At 39.4% G+C, this 19,700-nt stretch overlaps 1 protein-coding gene across 2 annotated transcripts in view; it reads right to left on the bottom strand.

Moving 5' to 3' along the window:
- sf3b3 (splicing factor 3b, subunit 3) overlaps positions 1–19,700 on the bottom strand; it is a 44,349-nt gene that overhangs the window by 13,518 nt on the left and 11,131 nt on the right. For both annotated transcript variants that reach the window (XM_061774922.1, XM_061774923.1), the window contains exons 9-19: positions 17,155–17,258; positions 16,828–16,993; positions 15,268–15,363; positions 12,713–12,785; positions 9,602–9,753; positions 9,364–9,519; positions 5,837–5,992; positions 4,901–5,044; positions 1,679–1,801; positions 1,421–1,575; positions 1,084–1,258 (exon numbers count right to left, since the gene is read on the bottom strand). In XM_061774922.1, coding sequence (XP_061630906.1) covers positions 1,084–1,258; positions 1,421–1,575; positions 1,679–1,801; positions 4,901–5,044; positions 5,837–5,992; positions 9,364–9,519; positions 9,602–9,753; positions 12,713–12,785; positions 15,268–15,363; positions 16,828–16,993; positions 17,155–17,258 — 1,500 coding nt within the window. The remainder of the gene's footprint in view (positions 1–1,083; positions 1,259–1,420; positions 1,576–1,678; positions 1,802–4,900; positions 5,045–5,836; positions 5,993–9,363; positions 9,520–9,601; positions 9,754–12,712; positions 12,786–15,267; positions 15,364–16,827; positions 16,994–17,154; positions 17,259–19,700) is intronic.

Below are 19,700 nucleotides of genomic sequence, written 5' to 3' on the forward strand. Positions count from 1 at the left end.
TACAATTGCAAGGAATTTAGGGATTTCATCATCTACGGTCCATTATATCATCAAAAGGTTCAGAGAATCCGGAGAAATCACTGCATTTAAGCGACAAAGACGAAAACCAACATTGAATGCCCGTGACCTTCGATCCCTCAGGCGGCACTGCATCAAAATCCGGCATCATTGTGTAAATGATATTGCCACGTGATCTCCTGAACACTTCCGGAGAGCAGGGTTAAGATGTTATAGCTGCAAAAGGTGGACCGATGTCAAATTAAACCCTATTGATTAAGAATGGGATACCACTTAAATTCAAGGCAGGTGAGCGAATACTTTTGGCAATATAGTGTATGTCTGGACATGCCTGTTATGCTTTTTCTCTAAGTATTTTATAAATTGTGACGTTTGGAAAATGATAGCTGTGTGCACAAGGAAGGAGTAAATCTGTTATTTATGTACAACAATACATAAACGCGCGCGCGCGCACACACACACACACACACACACGCGCAGTATATAGTTGTAGTCCCTTTGGCCTGAGCTGGAGAGATGATCACTTAGAGTAGAGGGGAGTTCATTTAGGTCACTATTTGCAGCGAGCCACAAGTCCTTTCACCCTAAAACAGCTGCGAATAAACAATGTGTCAACCGAAAGGAAATGGGTTTTGCCATTTCATGACAGCCGGCCTGTTGTCTCGTCTGCCATCGGGTTATGTTACAGCCATACTTTTTCTGAAGACAATTTGACCTGTCAGAGTACGATTTGCTTCTCATCACTCGTACCCCACTGTACGGTAAAATGCATTGTAAATATCTGTGGGTCTGTACAACTCGATGCTACCATTATTGTTCTGTTGAGGCAGGACAAAACCTGTTTTGCAGGAAGTTCCTGGAATACTAAAAGTGGTCCACTCTTACAGGTGATACACAACTGCACCATAACACATATCAAAATCCTGTTTTCCCAGTGGTTATTTTGCAATATTTCACTACATTTCAGTGAGTTCGAGTGTCACCAGTTGTTTGCTTTGCCCCAAGGGTTGCCTATATTATTACTCTCTTTGCTCATATTCTCACCCTAAAAAAAATCCTTCATACCTCAGCCATCTGTTGTTTCCTTTGAGCTTTGGTCGCCTCAGTGTAGGCATTATGGTCAGTCTCAATCAAAATTAGGTTGTTGGTCTCTGGATGGATCACAAACTTCCTGGGAGTGTACTGCAGGGGAAAAGCCACCTGGTTGAAGACAGCTCCTAGTTTCTCCAAAGCCAAGATTCTGTCAGGCAAATAAATCAAAGAGAGCTGGATGATGTAAGAGCCAGATGGACACAAATCTTTCTAATACTGGCGAAGACAAGGAAATGACGGACACAAAGATAACACTCAGAAGTGGTTGGCTGGTAGTCATAAATAGAAGCAATGTAAGGAACAGCTATACCTAAGTGTGTTGGTGGAGATGGCCACTATGCCTTCTGGGCATTGCTCAGAGGCAAAGCCTGAGGCATACTCCAGAGTCTCATATGACAGAGGCGTCAAATGGAAACGAGACTGATATGAGTAGCTGAGCCACGAGCGACTGGACATGGCAAGAACCTGATCAGGATAAGAGAGAGTTTGACATAGTATTCATACATACTTTGTAATAAATAGTTTTCTCTCTCAACAACAAACAAACAAACAAAAAAAAAAAACATACAGCGTCCTGTCCTTGCATCTTGACTCTGAAAAGTTTGACAGGTCGTGAGCCCAGGTAGCGGGTTCTGGTATCGGATAGATCACCGGTGACTGGATCCAGCACAGTCCTCAGCAGTACACCATTCTACAATAGAGAATACACACAGACACTGTTCAATAACGTCTGCAATTTAAAAAGACGATACGTAGTCCGTCTGAGATTATTGCATAACCTTAAATGCAACCGTTTATATCGTTGTGTTGGTGCATTAAAATAGATTACAAAATTGGTAGCTGATATTTCCAGAGAGCTTGTATGGTGGTTGCTTCCAAGGAAATATGCATTTCTACAACTTAAATATCAAACCTCCGTGAACGTTTCTATTTTCTCTGCTTTTGTGCATAAAAGCTTTTTGAAAATGGGAACCAAGCCCAGTTATCAAAGAAACTGTACTGCTTGATGGAAACCCTCCAGTCCATTCACTGAGCATTCTAGACTGCCAAGGTACGGTGTTGCTGATTTTAAAGCAGTAATAAAAAACGTATTTTCATCGGCATATGCAACATTAGCAAGAGTTTGAGAGCTAGCCTATGAAATTATTCCAATAAATAAACAGAAGCAGGTTTATTCACTGTTTTAATTAGGCTTTACACGATCAGGATTTTTGGGGCTGATCACCTATCAGAGAGTTAAAAAAAAAAAAAAACGATAACCAATCATCGATCTGATCACAAGAGGGAGCAATGTAGAAAGTATTCAGACCCCCTTAAATTTTTCACTGTTATATTGCAGCCATTTTCAAAAATAATTTAAGTTCATTTTTTTCCTCAATGTACACACAGCACCCCATATTGACAGAAAAAACTGAAATATCACAGAGCCATAAGTATTCAGACCTTTTGCTCAGTATTTAGTAGAAGCACCCTTTTGAGCTAATACAGCCATGTGTCTTTTTGGGAATGATGCAACAAGTTTTTCCCAGCTGGATTTGGGGATCCTCTGCCATTCCTCCTTGCATATCCTCTCTAGTTCTAGTTCTAGTTGGATGGTGAACGTTGGACAGCCATTTTCGGGTCTCTCCAGAGATGCTCAATTGGGTTTAAGACAGGGCTCTGGCTGGGCCATTCAAGAACAGTCACGGAGTTGTTTTGAAGCCTCTCCTTTGTTATTTTAGCTGTGAACCTTTGGCATAGTTTGAGGTCCTGAGCGCTGTGGAGAAGGTTTTCGTCCAGGATATCCCTGTACGTGGCCGCATTCATCTTTCCTTCGATCGTAACCGTCGTCCTATCCCTGCAACTGAAAAACACCCCCAACAGCATGATGCTGCCACCACCATGCGTCACTGTTGGGACTGTATTGGACAGGTGATGAGCAGTGGCGGGTTTTCTCCACACATACCGCTTAGAATTAAGGCCAAAAAGTTCTCTCTGGGTCTCATCAGACCAGATAATCTTATTTCTCACCATCTTGGAGCCCTTCAGGTGTTTTTTTTAGCAAACTCCATGCGGGCTTTCATGTGTCTTGCACTGAGGAGAGGCTTCCGTCGGGCCACTCTGCCATAAAGCCCCGACTGGTGGAGGGCTGCAGTGATGGTTGACTTTCTAGAACTTTCTCCCATCTCCCGACTTCATCTCCTGAGCTCAGCCACAGTAATCTGTGGGTTCTTCTTTACCTCTCTCACCAAGGCTCTTCTCCCCCGATTGCTCAGTTTGGCCGGACGGCCAGCTCGAGGGAGGGTTCTGGTCGTCCCAAACGGATTATGGAGGCCACTGTGCTTTTAGTAACCTTATGTGCAGCAGAATTGTTTTTTGTAACCTTGGCCAGATCTGTGCCTTGCCACAATTCTGTTTCTGAGCTCTTCAGGCAGTTCCTTTGACCTCATGATTCTCATTTCTTCTGACATGGCCTGTGAGCTGTAAGGTCTTATATAGACAGGTGTGTGGCTTTCCTAATCAAGTCCAATCAGTATAATCAAACACAGCTGGACTCCAATGAAGGTGTAGGTGTGTCATAGCAAAGGGTCTGAATACTTATGGCTGTGTGATATTTCAGTTTTTCTTATTATAAATCTGCTAAAATTTCAACAATTTAGTTTTTTTCTGTCAACATGGGGTGCTGTGTGTACATTAATGAGGGAAAAAAATAAATAAATGATTTTAGCGAATGGCTGCAATATAACAATGAGTCTGAAAACTTTGCGTGCCCACTGTATGCCAGTGAGGCATAGTGACAGACAAATGAATGGTCTTCTATTAGATGGCAGGAAGTACATACAGTAATTAATCTATCCACTTTTTGTGACATTTTTGTTTGTTGGTGTGCCGTGATATTTGTAAATTGTAAAATATGTGCCTTCGCTCCATATAGGTTGGAAATCACTGCTTTGGTCAGGTGATGTATTCTAATCAGTCAGGTCAAACCAACATTAATTACAACATGACAGAAATAATGGGTGCTAACTTACTGTCAGTAAATTACTTTATTGTAATTACTTCACACACACCGAACCTTTAGAGCATGATTCGACATAACGCCGGCCTGTTTACCTACAACCGTTAATGCTAGCACTTGCTTGCTAGGTTACATAACGTTTTGCTGCCTGCTTGCGAGCGGTATCGTATTAAAAGTACGTGAACATACCTCAACCAACCATTAAACGAACGTTCTCTCCGAAGCACCGGTGACCACCAACACACATTTCCCCCATTTTGTTCTTATAAACACACGGCGCGATCCATTATTGTTGTCGTTGCCATGGTAACGAGTGTATCCGGTCACGTTTGAGTTGACAAGATCAGGCCCAGTGATCGTAAAAAAACAGGATGCGGTGGTATCGGAATACCAGATTTTATTGCAGTACTCTGACATAGTGCAATCGTTAAAGAACAAATGTGTCTTGTAGTCTGATCCGGCATTACGTGTTGTCTGTCCCACACCGTTGCAGTTTTTTTTTTAAATAACTTTATTGGTGGTCAGATATTTACAGTACTATGTCAAAAGACTCGCGACAAGGCTAAAAATAAACTCTTTTGCATTTGAATATACTGTACACCACGGCGACGTGGCGTAAATGTCTTTTGCGGAGCCGATCAATGACGTCATTGATTGGATCGGCGAATTATGACAAAGCCGATCAGCATAAAATGCTAATTTTAGGCCGATACCGATCAGAGTAAAGTCTAAAAAAAAATAAAATAACTTGCAACTAATTTTACTATTGTTGATGTGAAAGATGAATCATACCTGAAGCCCTATGTTAAGGTAGAGGAAGCCGATGGTTCCTTTCTCTCCAAGTTCATCCTGTTTCTCAACCCCTCCCATTTCAACAATACAAAGACTTTCTGGCTGGGCTGGGAGAGCCTGCATACTCAGTGGCTGCAAGCAATCCTGAAAGATTCAAATATCAATTTGAGCAGGTGTTTTCCAAATTAGAAGGCATGTTGCTCAAGTTCAGATTTTGAGAAATCACCAAGTTATGTTATCCTTTACCATAAATACATTCCACTTTAACCTGTCAAACAATCATTTTCAATTGAATTCATTGATATTGTGTTTTCAATGTGACATTGTGATTGTATACTCCTCTCGTTTAAGATACAAACTAAAAAAGACTGACAATCAGTCCCGTGTTTGCAGCTGAGGTCAATGTGTTGCTGCTTATGAACGTAGATGCTAACAAGAACAGTTGATTATGATTATTTTGTTATTATATTGATGCTGCTCCATGCTTTCGCCTAAAGCAGTGTTTCGCGAAATGAGGCTTCAACTGCATTTCTCGGTTGTCAGTTCTCAGTCTCAAGCCATTTAATCCGCTTTATGCGAAACATCACATGACCGAATCCGGAAAACAGGATAGCTGACGTCCAGTGTATGCTACGCTAATGAGAATGACTGCTTTAATACAGAACTTCCTAAAACGTTGTTTTAAATCTTGTTCGTGAGGTCACTGAGACATTGATTTAAAAATTTTCAAAGGGCATGTATTCATTCATGTTGAGCACAGTAGGTCGAATAGATCTGTTAAAAAGCCTCATAAGCCTGCATGCATAAAGGTAATGCGATTATAAACTAAAACGAGATCTTTTATAACGTGCCAGAGTGGTGGTAAGATTTAACGGCAAGATGGAAAGCCTCACAAGGGGTCTGTTATTTGAAAAATAACAAGAATTTTATTCATACCGAAGGGTCGAGGGATATGATTCGAACAGTGTTGTCAACAAGTCCCACAGCCAGGAACCGAGAGCGCTGTTCACCGGGAGGAACATTGGCCAAACTCATGCAGACTACATCAGCGGACATCTCCTTGCGCTCGGTATATTCATTTAGCTGGCCTGACTGGAGAGATGGGGGTGGAAAAAAACAAAGATTTCAAGAAACAAGCAGTAAACAAGAAGCAGTTGCCATGATTAGCAGAGTTTTGTTCAAATGTTACAGGTCGGACTTTTAACATTTACAGTAGCTTGCAAAAGCCCTTGAACTAAAAACACAAATGTAAATGTATTTTGTGGGTCTTTCAAACTGACATGATTGTAAGTGGAAGAAAAATACATGGGTTTCAAATGTTTCTTTTGAGTTGTCTCTACCAGTTTTGGAAATCAAGACAACAACAAAAAAAAAAAAAGCTACACGCCCATTTACAAATGCCATGGTTTGTGTATTATTTTCAATAATAAAAAAATGAAAAAGAAAGCATTTCAAAACATTTTACACCATTAATACCCAATAACCTGTACAACTCAATTGGGGGGAAAACATTTTAATGAGGGGTATTGAAAATAAACAATGGATATAATGTGGTTGCACTAGTGTGCACAATTATGACAGGGGATGTGGCTGTGTTTAGAATTAATCAATCACATTCTAACTGGGGCTATTAGGATTTTTTGTTTTATTTTGAAACGTTTATTTTTACAGGGACAATGCACGATTAAAAAGAAATTGGATCAGAGTTTGCTAAATGCTAATTTGCGTCTGTTGTCCCTGGGCTGGTAGACCAAAACAAAACAACCGAGCACAACAATTACACAATATAAAATCATGACAGTGCATAAAAGCAGTACGTATCATAATACATTACAGCATAGCAGCATGACAAATACAGTGAGAAATGGCCTAGCTTCTTCCTCATCGATATACATCAACAGTGATCCGGTAAAAAGAGAAATGAGGTGAGCCTCAAAGCTTCTGTTGTAGCCTCCAGCAAAATGCTTGCAGTTTGGTTTATTTCCAGATTTTTTTCGATTGTACATTTTATCTAACGTATATTCTATTGATATCCATCACGTGTCTATCGCGATACAGTATTTACTTTCTACAATGGTTGGCAATGCAGTGTACCGTCTACACTGTGTACAGTGGGGATGGTGCACTGCTGACCTCAACTCAGCACGTTGTGAGTGGGTGGGCCGAATACTACGAAGCCCACCGACACGCCTTCCTATGAGGAAGCTGAGTCTGGGGACTCTGTGGTGGGTTCTTCTATCTCTGAGGTTGAGGTCACCGAGGTGGTTAAAGACATCGCCTGCCACCGTGGGGGACCTAGGTTCAAGACCCCCACCGGACCATCGGCCAACACCTCGGGATCAACCCAGAAGAGCTGGACGAAGTGGCTTCCCTGTTTAAATTGCTGCCCCCGTGACCCAACCTTGGATAAGCAGATAAAAATGGATGGATGGATGGATGGATGGAATGGTTGGCAAGGCAGGAGAATAGAATTTGTTCTTATCGCTCATTTCCTTGTTTTCAACCAATCACACAAGGCGCTTTTCCATTAAAACACTAAGTTCCAAAACGGCCTGGTCCCGCTCTGCCCCGGCCTGGCTTTACCTCTGTTGCTTTTCCATTACAGCAGGCACCAATCAAAAGTGGGTGGGATTGGGGCGGGATCAAGAAGAAGGTGACACGCTCGAGATGGAAAGTGCGACCACTTTCCATCGCTCGCTGTATTTCATCATCTGCCAATATGAACAAAAATGCCCGCACCTCCTCAGTCGAGCATGAAACAAAAACTGCTTTAAGCCTGCCGCACATTGCGCGACATGGTCAAATCGTGTAAGAGTTGTCGACGCACCCACGCAAATTAAGCAATTTCACAAGTGGACGCCCTGAACAACAAGCTTGAAAAGGCATTTTATGCGGTGTATTGAGTATATTGTACTTGATCACATTTCTTAAACCATCAAAAGATAGATTAATAGTTAAGGAAGAAGCGGGTTGCTAAAGAGAGGGAGAGGGTGTTGGTGAGAATAAAAGAGAGTATGGATATTTGAAAGGAGACTTGCTGGCTCCATTAATGTACCCAGCGTGTACGTACGTTTGCATAAATTTTGGTCACAAGCCTTGCTTTTTCATCCACAGGCACATTACACATTATGAATGTAATTAAGTATTGATGTAAAACAATAGTGTTGTTAGATGTGACATCAAGGTCAGCTTAGTAAAGAATGCTCTTGATATTGTTCTAAATGTGGAGATATGATTCTGCTGCTGCTCAGTAGAGGGTGGATCTATTCTAGGGGGACACAGGACCACTGGCGACCCCATAATCCAGAAAAACATTTTGGCTTTACACGAGCCGGATTTTTGGGGCTGATCAGCGAGTTTAAAAAAAACCCGATTACCGATCCGATCACAAGATGAGCAATGTGTCTATTTAAATGACTTTATTTACGGTATATACTTGTGTAATTAATTGCTCCAAAAAATATTTACAATAAATAATGTTTCTTTGTTCATCTATTTATGCTAGTGAGTCATAATGACAGAACAAATGAATGGTCTTCTATTAGATGGCAGGAAGTACATAGAGTAATTAATGTATCCACTTTTTGTGTCATTTTTGTTTGTTGGTGTGCCGTGAGATTTTTCAATTGTAAAATGTGTTCCTTGGCTCCATAAAGGTTGGAACTCACAGCGCTAGTCAGATCATGTATTCTAATCAGGCAGGTCAAACCAACATTACAACATGACAGAAATAATGGGTGTAATTTACTGTAATTAAATTACGTTATTGTAATTAAATTACTTCACACACATAGAGCACGATTCGACATCACGCCGGCATGTTTACGTATAACCGTTAGTGCTAACACGAGCTTCATAGGCTACATAACGTCATGTTGCCTGCTTGCGAGCGGTATCATATTAAAAGTATGTGAACATACCTCAAGCAAGCCTTAAACGAACGTCGTCTCCGGAGCACCGGTGACCACAAACACACGTTTCCCCCCATTCTGTTCTTATAAACACACGGCGCGATCCATTATTGTTGTTGTCGCCATGGTAACGAGTATATCCGGTCGCGTTCGAGTTGACAAGATGAAGCCCAGTGCTCGTAAAATACGGAATGCGGCAGTAACGGAATACAAGATTTTATTCCAGTAGTCTGACAGTGCAATCGTGAAAGACCAAATTTGTCTTGTAGTCTGATGCGGCATTACGTGTTATCTGTCCCACACCGCTGACATGTATTTTTTAAAATAACTTTATTGGTGGTCAGATATTTACAGTACTACATCAAAAGACACGTGACAAGGCTAAAAATATACTAGCTTTTGGATTCGAATATACTGCACACTGTACAATTATGAGGGGTGTCGACTACTTGCTCATTTTTGCTCTTCATGGTGAGTCTTGGTCCCTACCCTCCACAAATAGCCAAGATTCACTGAATATTATATATTGGAAGAATAAATATTTGCGCTTACCGGGTCCATCTCGAAGTAGACCAGCTCACCACCTGTGAGAGCGATAACCACTTGCCGCTGATTCACAGCACAACGGACAATGGTCTTCTTCCCAGGAGTCTTCCACTCATTCACACGCTTGTCCGCTCTAATATGCCGGATCCCGTCTGGGTACACCTACACAGAGAGACAAAGACCAGAAAAAATGTCATTGTGCTTGCACAGTTCAGAGACAATTTTAAAGGAAAATATTACACACCTGAACTAGGGCATCTTCACCCAGCAGCGAGCAGGAGAGGGTGGGCGTTGTTCCCAGGAATCCAGAATCAGTCACCTCCTCTACAGTCTCCCCAATGGACAGAACCAGCGTAGCGTTGACGAAAGACACGATGATGTAGGCATCAAATTCATCTAAAAATCAAAAGAAGCATTGACTTTAAAAAAAAGATATTTAAAAAAAAGCATTCTTTTTGTGTGATTACAAAAGGCAAATACTGAAGAAACATGCTAAATGTAAAGAGATGCTGCTAACCAATAGAAATTAAACTGTTGAACAAACACACTGCTGCATCACTTAACTTCAACTAATGAATACTCTGTGTGTATATTTTCATCTGTGCAAAATGATAACGTAAACGATCAGTTCCAAAAAAGTTTATGATACAAGGATCTCGTTTGAAGTGTGTCCCGTGTCTGACACGCACAAAAATTAGCAGGGACGCATGAAGAATATTCATTCAGCGTACATAGACTCATGGTTTAAGACCCACCCTCCGTATGTGTGTGTGTGTGTGTGTTGGTGAAGAGCTTCCACACACACACAGTATCAAAAGTATAAAACCGTGGTGCTAGCCAATCAGAGGCAGAGTGGGACGGGTTATCACTCCATACAATGGGACACAGGAGTTTTTTCTGGGCTCGATAAATTGTTACATTTTACACAATATTTGATGCTTGATATACAGTGGGTACAGAAAGTATTCAGACCCCCTTAAATTTTTCACTTTGTTATATTGCAGCCATTTGTTAAAATCATTTAAGTTAAATTGTTTTCCTCATTAATGTACACGCACCCCATATTGACAGAAAATAAAAACAATTGCTGAAATTTTTGCAGATTAAAAAAGAAAACTGAAATATGACAGCCATAAGTATTCAGACCCTTTGCTGTGACACTCATTTAACTCGGATGGTGTCCATTTCTTCTGATAATCATTGAGATGGAAAAAAAAAAAAAAAACTCCACTGTGACACAGTACAACTGTTTCGCCATAAAAGGGAAACAGATCCTCCATTCTGCTTGACCGAACAGCTGAACAGGACAAAAAAGAAAAAAAGTTTAAAAAAAAACATTTGGTAGGCTGATTAAGGACTCAAAATTGTCCGCAGTTGTAAATTTGAGTGTGAATGGTTCTTTGTCTATGTGTGCCCTGGATTGCCTTTTGCTGAATTCAAACAATTCTGCAAGGAGTAGGCCCAAAAAATCTCCACAGAGATGTAAAAGACTAATTGCCAGTCATAGAAAAACACTTGATTTCAGTTGTTGCAGCTGAGGATGGCCCAAGCAGTTATTAGGTTTAGGGGGCCATTACTTTTTCCACACGGCCGGGTAAATATGAACGTTTTTTTTTAATATATATAATAAAAGAAATCATCATTTAAAAATAGCATTTTAAGTTCACTTGGGTTATATTTGTCTTATATTTACATTTGTTTGATGATCTTAAACAAAGTGGGTAAACTACGCAAAAATAAGAATTTGAGAAGGGGGCCATACTTTTTACGACACTACGATAAATATGATGTTAGTACAATACTATTTCACATTTATATATTACATTAATAAAAATGCATTCTATTATGCGACCAGTTTGATATAAAATACAGTTACATACAATATACATAAGAGGAGGACCAAACTCCTGCTTTCTATCAGTTTGGGGGAGCCTCGGCCTGGAAATTGTTGAAGGCCCTTGATATAAACCATAAAAAAAGTATTGGGTATCAGTAAATTAAAAAAAGAAAACATTTTGTGCATCCATATTTTGACGTTTTTAAAAGGCTAATTCACTTTTTTTTTAAACCTGTGATATATTTTGCAATGTGAAATAATACAGGATTAGTGTTCTTTGCGAACTAGTTTAAAGTTCAGTTCAATGTTCCAAAAATCAACTACTGTAGTTCTTAATTAAAAAAATTGTCGTTTAGATGGTAGATTTCCCCATACCAAACTGCAAAGCAAGATCACAAACACTACTCTCGAGTTTAGTTATTTCCTTTTTCCCCAACAGTAATACATTTTGGCCTACTAACAACACTATCACTATCAATTTTCACTTTCTTTTGCACCGGACTGAGGGCTATTTCAAAGCAAAAAATAAATGTACCTGTAATGTGTGATGCACGGAGCCAATGATGTTTATGATGCATGAGAAAAAGCACAACCGAGCCTTCCGCGGCCATGCAAGACTGCGTGGAAACTGAAAATTGTATGTGCAGGAAATGTTTTATTTGAATTCTTATCTATATAACCTGTGAATTATTTTTGGTAAGGCTAATACTGCTACCTAATAAAATGGTGCCTTTCAGTTTTTCATTTTTAATAAATCTGCAAACATTTCAAAAATTCGATTTTTTTCTGTCAATATGGGGTGCTGTGTGGGGGGGGGCTAAAGGGCAAGACATTCCTGCCAAACAATGATAGTATGGCATTTGCTACTGAAACTCTACCCTTAACAGTAAAATTAAATTGATTCTTTACTGAAATGTCTGCTACATACCTTTGTGTGCCGGGTAACAACAAACACCCTCCTCCTAATTTTGTTTCCACTGTGAGCAGTCTTAAGGAAAATAACGGAAGCTAATTTCACTATGATAGCGAATCGATCTGGTACAAAGTGGCACACGACAATATTAATTTGAGCCACCCACAGTTTAATGGAACTTAAATGACCATCTTGTATTTACAAATTTTTCCGTCAGTTGAAGCGCTCAAGTTTTTCTGTCCCTTAATTTTCCCACTGGTCTAAAACTAATTTTGCTATCATTTGTAAGATGCGAAATTCGTCAAGAACCTGGTGCACATAGTCCATTGCCAGCAGTTGCAAATACATAGAGTAATCGTGTTTTAACGTTTTTATTTGTATTCTTGTGTGCTGCTGCTCTGCACTTTGTTACCATAAAATCATAATTTTCACAGTGCTAAAATAAGGCCTATTCACATTCACTCAGGCAATGAAGAAAAACTGAAAAAAAGAAAAGAAAGCCATGTTACTTTACAGACACACCACAAAACCGTGAGCCCATCCACCAGTCTCGCTAGGGAACATCCTGTCAACATTGCAGATAAATTAAAGAATAATGTTCTTACCGTCAATATGTCTGCGTACTGTCCACACAGCATTGGGGTTACCAGGAAGCTCAGACACAGCCATCTCAGATACCTGTCGGAAAGAAGGGGTAGGTAAAATTATTGATTTAAAAATGCATTGCAATTCTTCCCCCAACAATGAAGAATCAATTCCTGTGAATCGATTCACCTCCTGGGCAGTGGGGGGTGCTTCGCATGTGATTGGCATTGCGTGGACGGAAGCTGCATTCGACCAAGCAACAACAAACTGCCGATTAAAGCAAGCTGCAGCAGGTGCATTGTGACGCAAGTGACCTACTTTTAAATCTGACGTTTGGGCTCATTTTGGATTCCTCTGTAGGAAATGGACAAAAGACACGAACTGTGATACGCAATACCAACGTGAAAACATGTCGTAAGTCACAACAGTGAAGTTGGCTCCATCATCGTGTCCCTGTCAATTCAACTTTCTGATCCATCTTAAAAGAATGGAAGTTCTCATCCGAAAGCTGTACTTCTAGTTAAGACAAAACTTGGAGTCTTAAGTTGGCAGAAAGAGAGGCACTTACATGTGATGGTTGGACTTCCAGAGCAACTAACCAATACAGTGGGTACGGAAAGTATTCAGACCCCCTTAAATTTTTCACTCTTTGTTATTATGCAGCCATTTGCTAAAATCATTGTTCATTTTTTTCCTAATGTACACACAGCAGAAAGAAAGAAAAAAAAACGAATTGTTGAAATTTTTGAAGATTTATTATAAAAGAAAAACAAATCTCACACAGCCATAAGTATTCAGACTCTTTGCTGTGACACTCATATTTAACGCTGATGCTGTCCATTTCTTCTGATCATCCTTGATCCTCCCTAATCCTTTAATGGAAGACGTTTGGGACGACCAGAACCCTTCCAATAGCTGGCCGTCTGGCCAAACTGAGCAATCGGGGGAGAAGAGCCTTGGTGAGAGAGGTAAAGAAGAACCCAAAGATCACTGTGGCTGAGCTCCAGAGATGCAGTCAGGAGATGGGAGAAAGTTCTAGAAGGTCAACCATCACGGCAGCCCTCCACCAGTCGGTGCTTTATGGCAGAGTCACCAGACGGAAGCCACTCCTCAGTGCAAGACACATGAAAGCCCGCATGGAGTTTGCTAAAAAAAACACCTGAAGGACTCCAACATACCCTCAGGTATGTTCTGGGAGGACTCAATATGCGTCATAAAAACCTAATTTTTAGCTAAACTATGGTTGAAAACTTGCTGGAAGTTACATGCATGTATTACATAACATACAAACAATGCAAATATGAATTTTAACTGACCCCATAACATCTTTGTCATCTGACCTTTAAGCCAGTACATGTCCAGGCCCGTCTGAAGTTTGATAGAGAGCATTTGGATGATCCAGAAGAGGATTGGGAGAATGTCATATGATCAGATGAAACCAAAATAGAACTTTTTGGTAAAAACTTAAATTGTCGTGCGGAGTTGCATCCAAAGAACACCGTACCTACTGTGAAGCATGGGGGTGCATCATGCTTTGGGGCTGTTTTTCTGCAAAGGGACCAGGATGACTGATTCTCGGAAAGAAAAGAATGAATGGGGCCATGTATCGTGAGATTTTAAGTGAAAGCCTCCTTCCATCAGCAAGGGCATTGAAGATGAAATGTGGCTCGGTCTTTCAGCATGACAATGATCCCAAACACACCGACTGGGCAACGAAGGAGTGGCTTTGTAAGAAGCATTTAAAGGTCCTGGAGTGGCCTAGCCAGTCTCCATATCTCAACCTCAGAAATTTTTTGGAGGGAGTTGAAAGTCTGTGTTGCCCAGCGACAGCCCCAAAACATCACTGCTCTAGAGGAGAGCTGCATGGAGGAATGGGCCAAAATACCTGCAACAGTGTGTGAAAACCTTGTTAAGACTTACAGAAAATGTTCGACGTCTGTCATTGCCAACAAGGGGTAAAGTATTGAGATGAACTTTTGTTATTGATCAAATACTTATTTTCCACCATCATTTGCTTATAAATTCTTCAAATCAATGTCTCTTTCAGATTTTTTTTTTTCTCATTTTCTCTCTCATAGGTGAGGTACAGTATACCAATGATGAAAATTACAGGCCTCTCTCATCGTTTTAAGTGGGAGAACTTGCACAATTGGTGGCTGACTAAATACTTTTTTGCCCCACTGTATATGTATCGGATCGGTATCAGCAGATAATTGAAATCAAAGACTCTGGTGCAAAAAAAATAAATAAATAAAAAATAAAAGTGATTGGGACATCCCTACTCGATACTGCAATAAAAAAAATAAAAAATAAAAAACTTTACGACTACTTCAGCTTATTAGGTATTCATTCGGTCACCATTTGTATTAACATCAGTGCTAGTAAAAAAAGAAAAGCATTTTAAAATATTGAACCAACAATATTAAAGTGTATCCACAGTTACTTACCATTTATAGAAAAAAATAAATGTGCTGCAGTGAAAACCATGTTTGGATCAGTTTGAAGTCTTAATCTTTTGTTTTATGAGGAGATGTGATGAAGAAAAACTATTAAAAGATAATTGACGTGTGCTTACCTCCAGTCCGTGTCTAAGAACCCTTAATGTAGATTTGGGTCCTCGTCCACAGGCCACATAAAGTTGTGGTGTGTCTTCATTGGCCAAATCAGCAATCTATCAAAAAAAAATACAAAAAAAAAAAGAAATAAGTAAGGAAATAGAGGGGAACCTTGATTTACAAATTTAATCCATTGTGTGAGTAGCCATGTGACAAGTGGCCACCATCTTGGTGAGAAAAATAAAAACGTGATGAGAACTTCAAACACCTAAAAACCATAAATAAATTGATTAAAAAAAATTATTGACGACTAAAGTACATGATGTATTCTACTGCTCAAAACTGCTCTTCTGACGAATAATGTTAAATTTGAGCTGTTAAGTAGAGTTTTAGGGCAAGTAGTGACACAGAAATGTCAGTAATTCTTAGGGGTCAGCAGCCGTATGAGCTTATCAGGGAAGGGGTTCACCGAGTAGCAGACAAAACGAAAAGATGGATTTTCGCTGTGAAAAACTGTACGATGTTGCCAAAGAAGATATAAAATGTGGCTTTTCTGGGTAAGTATTACTCACCCAGAAAAGACAAAATGTCACTTTTTTTTTTAAACCTGTGATATATTTTGCAATGTGAAATAATACAGGATCAGTGTTCTTTGCGAACTAGTTTAAAGTTCAGTTCATTGTTCCAAAAATCAACTACTGCAGTTCTTAATTAAAAAATGTGTCGTTTAGATGGTAGATTTCCCCATACCAAACTGCAAAGCATGATCACAAACACTACTCTCGAGTTTAGTTATTTCCTTTTTCCCCAACAGTAATACATTTTGGCCTACTAACAACACTATGGCTATCAATTTTCACTTTTTTTGGCACCGGACTGAGGGCTATTTCAAAGCAAAAAATAAATGTACCTGTAATGTGTGATGCACGGAGCCAATGATGTTTATGATGCATGAGAAAAAGCACAACAGAGCCTTCCGCGGCCATGCAAGACTGCGTGCGAACTGAAAATTGTATGTGCAGGAAATGTTTTATTTGACTTCTTATCTATATAACCTGTGAATTATTTTTGGTAAGGCTAATACTGCTACCTAATAAAATGGTGCCTTTCAGTTTTTCATTTGTAATAAATCTGCAAACATTTCAAAAATTCGATTTTTTTCTGTCAATATGAGGTGCTGTGTGTACATTGAGGAAAAAAATGAAATATTATTTTAGCAAATAGTTGCAATGTAACATAGTGAAAAATTTAAGGGGGTCTGAATACTTTCCGTACCCACTGTAGGTAGAAGTGTTTTCTAGAATTCTGAGGTCAACTTTGCGGGTGCGTATTATACACGGGTGCACATTATATACGAGAAATTACGGTATGTGACGTCAGCCGCGCAGGGTGTTAAACCAGGAATTGATTAGTTGCATTTCCATTAATTTTAATAGGGTAATGTGGTTTGAGATACGAGTGCTTTTAGATAAGAGAGCATGGTCACAGAAGAAATTTAACGCTTATCTCAAGGCAAAACTGTATTGCTAGTGTTAGCCATACCAAAAACGGAAGACACCTAATTTAAAATGAACACCCACCTGACAGAACATGATGGGTGACAGGTTCTCCTGTTCATCAACCAGCACCAGATTTTTGAGGGGGCGGGGCTGGAAGAAGAACGTGTCCCCTTCTTCCAGAGGCATTGCAGAGGAGAACTCAGGCTCTTCGTCGTCGTCGCCCAAGTGAGCAATCTGGTAAAGGTAACTAGAAGGTGAAGTACAACATTAGTCATCATGGTGAGGAGGAAAAACAAAAATGCACAAAATAAACATGGCTCACAGCTAAGAGGGTGTGATGAGTGTATTGTATTAAAAATAATAGCGACATCCTTTCAAATAAACTTCAAATGAGCTGAAGACACCTACTGATTTCCAAATTCTGAAGCCACAAACAGGAAGCCAGTCTTCAACACGCACATGGCTGTTGCCACTGGGATTGTGTCAAAATACTTCAGTCTGATTTCTGTGACCTAAACAATTAACATTCAGGATATATCACAACATATTTTTCTATTACATAATTTCAACCACATAAATTGTAAATAGGGATGTCCCGATCCAAGTTTTTCCACTTCCGATCAGATATCGATATTGCAGCCTTGAATTTTAGCAGACACCGATATCAGCAACAATCATCCATACTTTAGTTATTTTGCAGTATGAAATGTTAGAAAACGCTTGATGAAGTTATATTATGCAAACAGATAATAATCAGCAACAGCAGGTATGCGAAAAACTGAGCCATTTATTATTAACCAATGGGTTACATAAACAGGGCTCGAGACTGCGACCAAGTTGGTCGCATATGCAACCTTTTTGTCAGCTAGTGAGATTAGAAATTCCGTCGCATTTGCGCGAGTGCATGTTTTAACTGTTGAATTTTTTCCACTGCAATCTCCTCCTCGTGTGCGCGAGACAGAGATCGAGAGAACGAGAGCGAGCGCTTTGACGCCGTGTCAATCATTACGAGTTCCATTGGAGCTAAAAGCGACCCGCTGCAATATGATTAGCTGCCTGCTGCGACACAATTGACTGCTTCTTCCAGATAGAAGACGCAATACGAAAAAGCACCGTCGCGTACATGCGGACCAAGAATGCGTGCCACAGAAAGGATGGTACGCGCTTGTGCCTGGCCAGTGGCCACCACGTACCTATATTGACGCAGGGCCGCTACTTATTAATTTTTGAAATGACAATTGTGAGCCTTCAACTCATCTGGACTACCAGTGAGCAAGCCAGATAGCCCACACCTACCTTGTAAAGTCCTACAACTTTACTTTTTACACACAGCTGTTACATACAGCTAACTGCAAAGACTGCCACCTTAATTTATACTCATTATTACAAACACAGTCATGTGCAAAGGTTTTAATACCTTCATAATTAGGGTAGCAAAGCTAAAAAATCTGTGTCTGTCTAAACCCTGTTTATAGAAAAGACATGAAAGATACTGTATGTGCAAAGTTAAAAAGCCCAGAATCCTTCCTTGTATAGGAAAACAAATTATCATTAAAATAATGTGCAATAATTGCAGTAGTAATGATTAATCCATACCCTGTTTGGGACTATGATTTTAAATGGGTAAATTGGTTTGTTTTGCTAGTCAATTTGCAAAATAGTGTGAATAATCATAAACGCTACTTGGAGATACACTTGTACAATCACTTTTAAATCTATGTCAATCATATGGTCGTGGTAATGCTCAAAATTAAGTGGTTTTCCCAGGGGAAGAGGGTTAGGAGCCCTCACTATAAAAACTGGCCGCGCTGAGTCGAACAAATGATCAAATAAAAATAAAGCCTTTGTTTTTTTGTTTTATTAAATTGAATTGACCTGTTTTGTCTGGTACTGCTTATTACGAACAAACAACCTGTTCACGGTAACATATTTTGTAAATATATCTCGAGTCACTGTCAATAAAAAATATGGTCATGTTATACCTCCTCAAAAAACGTTGGTGGCACCAACTGAAAACGTTGGTGGCACCGGTGCTAGCAACTGAAAACGTTGGTCACACTGGTGCTACCAGTGCAAATGTTAGTGTAGAGCCCTGATAAAGTAACTTTAAACATTGGCATGTACTGCAATTGAATAAAATAAACATTTATATTAGAAAATCCTAAAAAATAACTTCAGTAAAACCAATAAAAATATATTGAAATTGAAACATCACCACTGCTTTAACATTATCATTCTACATTTGAATATATTAAATAAAAAACTAATTAGAAAAGCATGAAAAATAAATTCAATAAATAAATACAAATTATACTTTTAAAGTGCAAAATACCAATTCCAGTTCACTTTAGTTATTTTTTACTGTCAGTATATGGTGGAAACAGCATTTCGTTTCTCCACATGTTGGGTGGAAATGTATCTGGGGTACAGTTTTACTCGCTGTTCCTGCTGTGCACGTCTTGGCCTCTGCGAGGCAGTGCGGTGAAAATGAGATACACACTTGCATTAACAAAAGAAGTAGAAGTCACGATCAAATATTTTTAATATAACTTGTTTTTCAGAGTTTGAAGAATATATGCCTGACTGTATATTTATATGGACCTTTTGTATGTGTTTTGTACAGCATTTGTGCACTAATATTCATTATTTTGAGTGGGGCTGCACGATTATGGCCAAAATAATAATCACGATTATTCTGATCAATATTGTAATCGTGATTATTAATCACAATTATTCCTCGTTAGGGAAAAACATTTATTTTAATTGCAGTTTTCACCAAACAATATGTAACTGTTTTCAATGCAAAATGAATCTTTAAATAAGAATAAATGAGATGATGATAAAAAAATAAAATGTACCCAAAAAATTTCCACTTTACCAAGGGCTAACTGAATATGCATTTACAAAGTACAATCACAAACTGCAACTTAATGGAAGCAAATACAGTTAATGCA

This window comes from Phyllopteryx taeniolatus, chromosome 5 (genome assembly GCF_024500385.1).
Source record: "Phyllopteryx taeniolatus isolate TA_2022b chromosome 5, UOR_Ptae_1.2, whole genome shotgun sequence".
In the NCBI taxonomy this organism is placed as follows: Eukaryota; Metazoa; Chordata; class Actinopteri; order Syngnathiformes; family Syngnathidae; genus Phyllopteryx; species Phyllopteryx taeniolatus.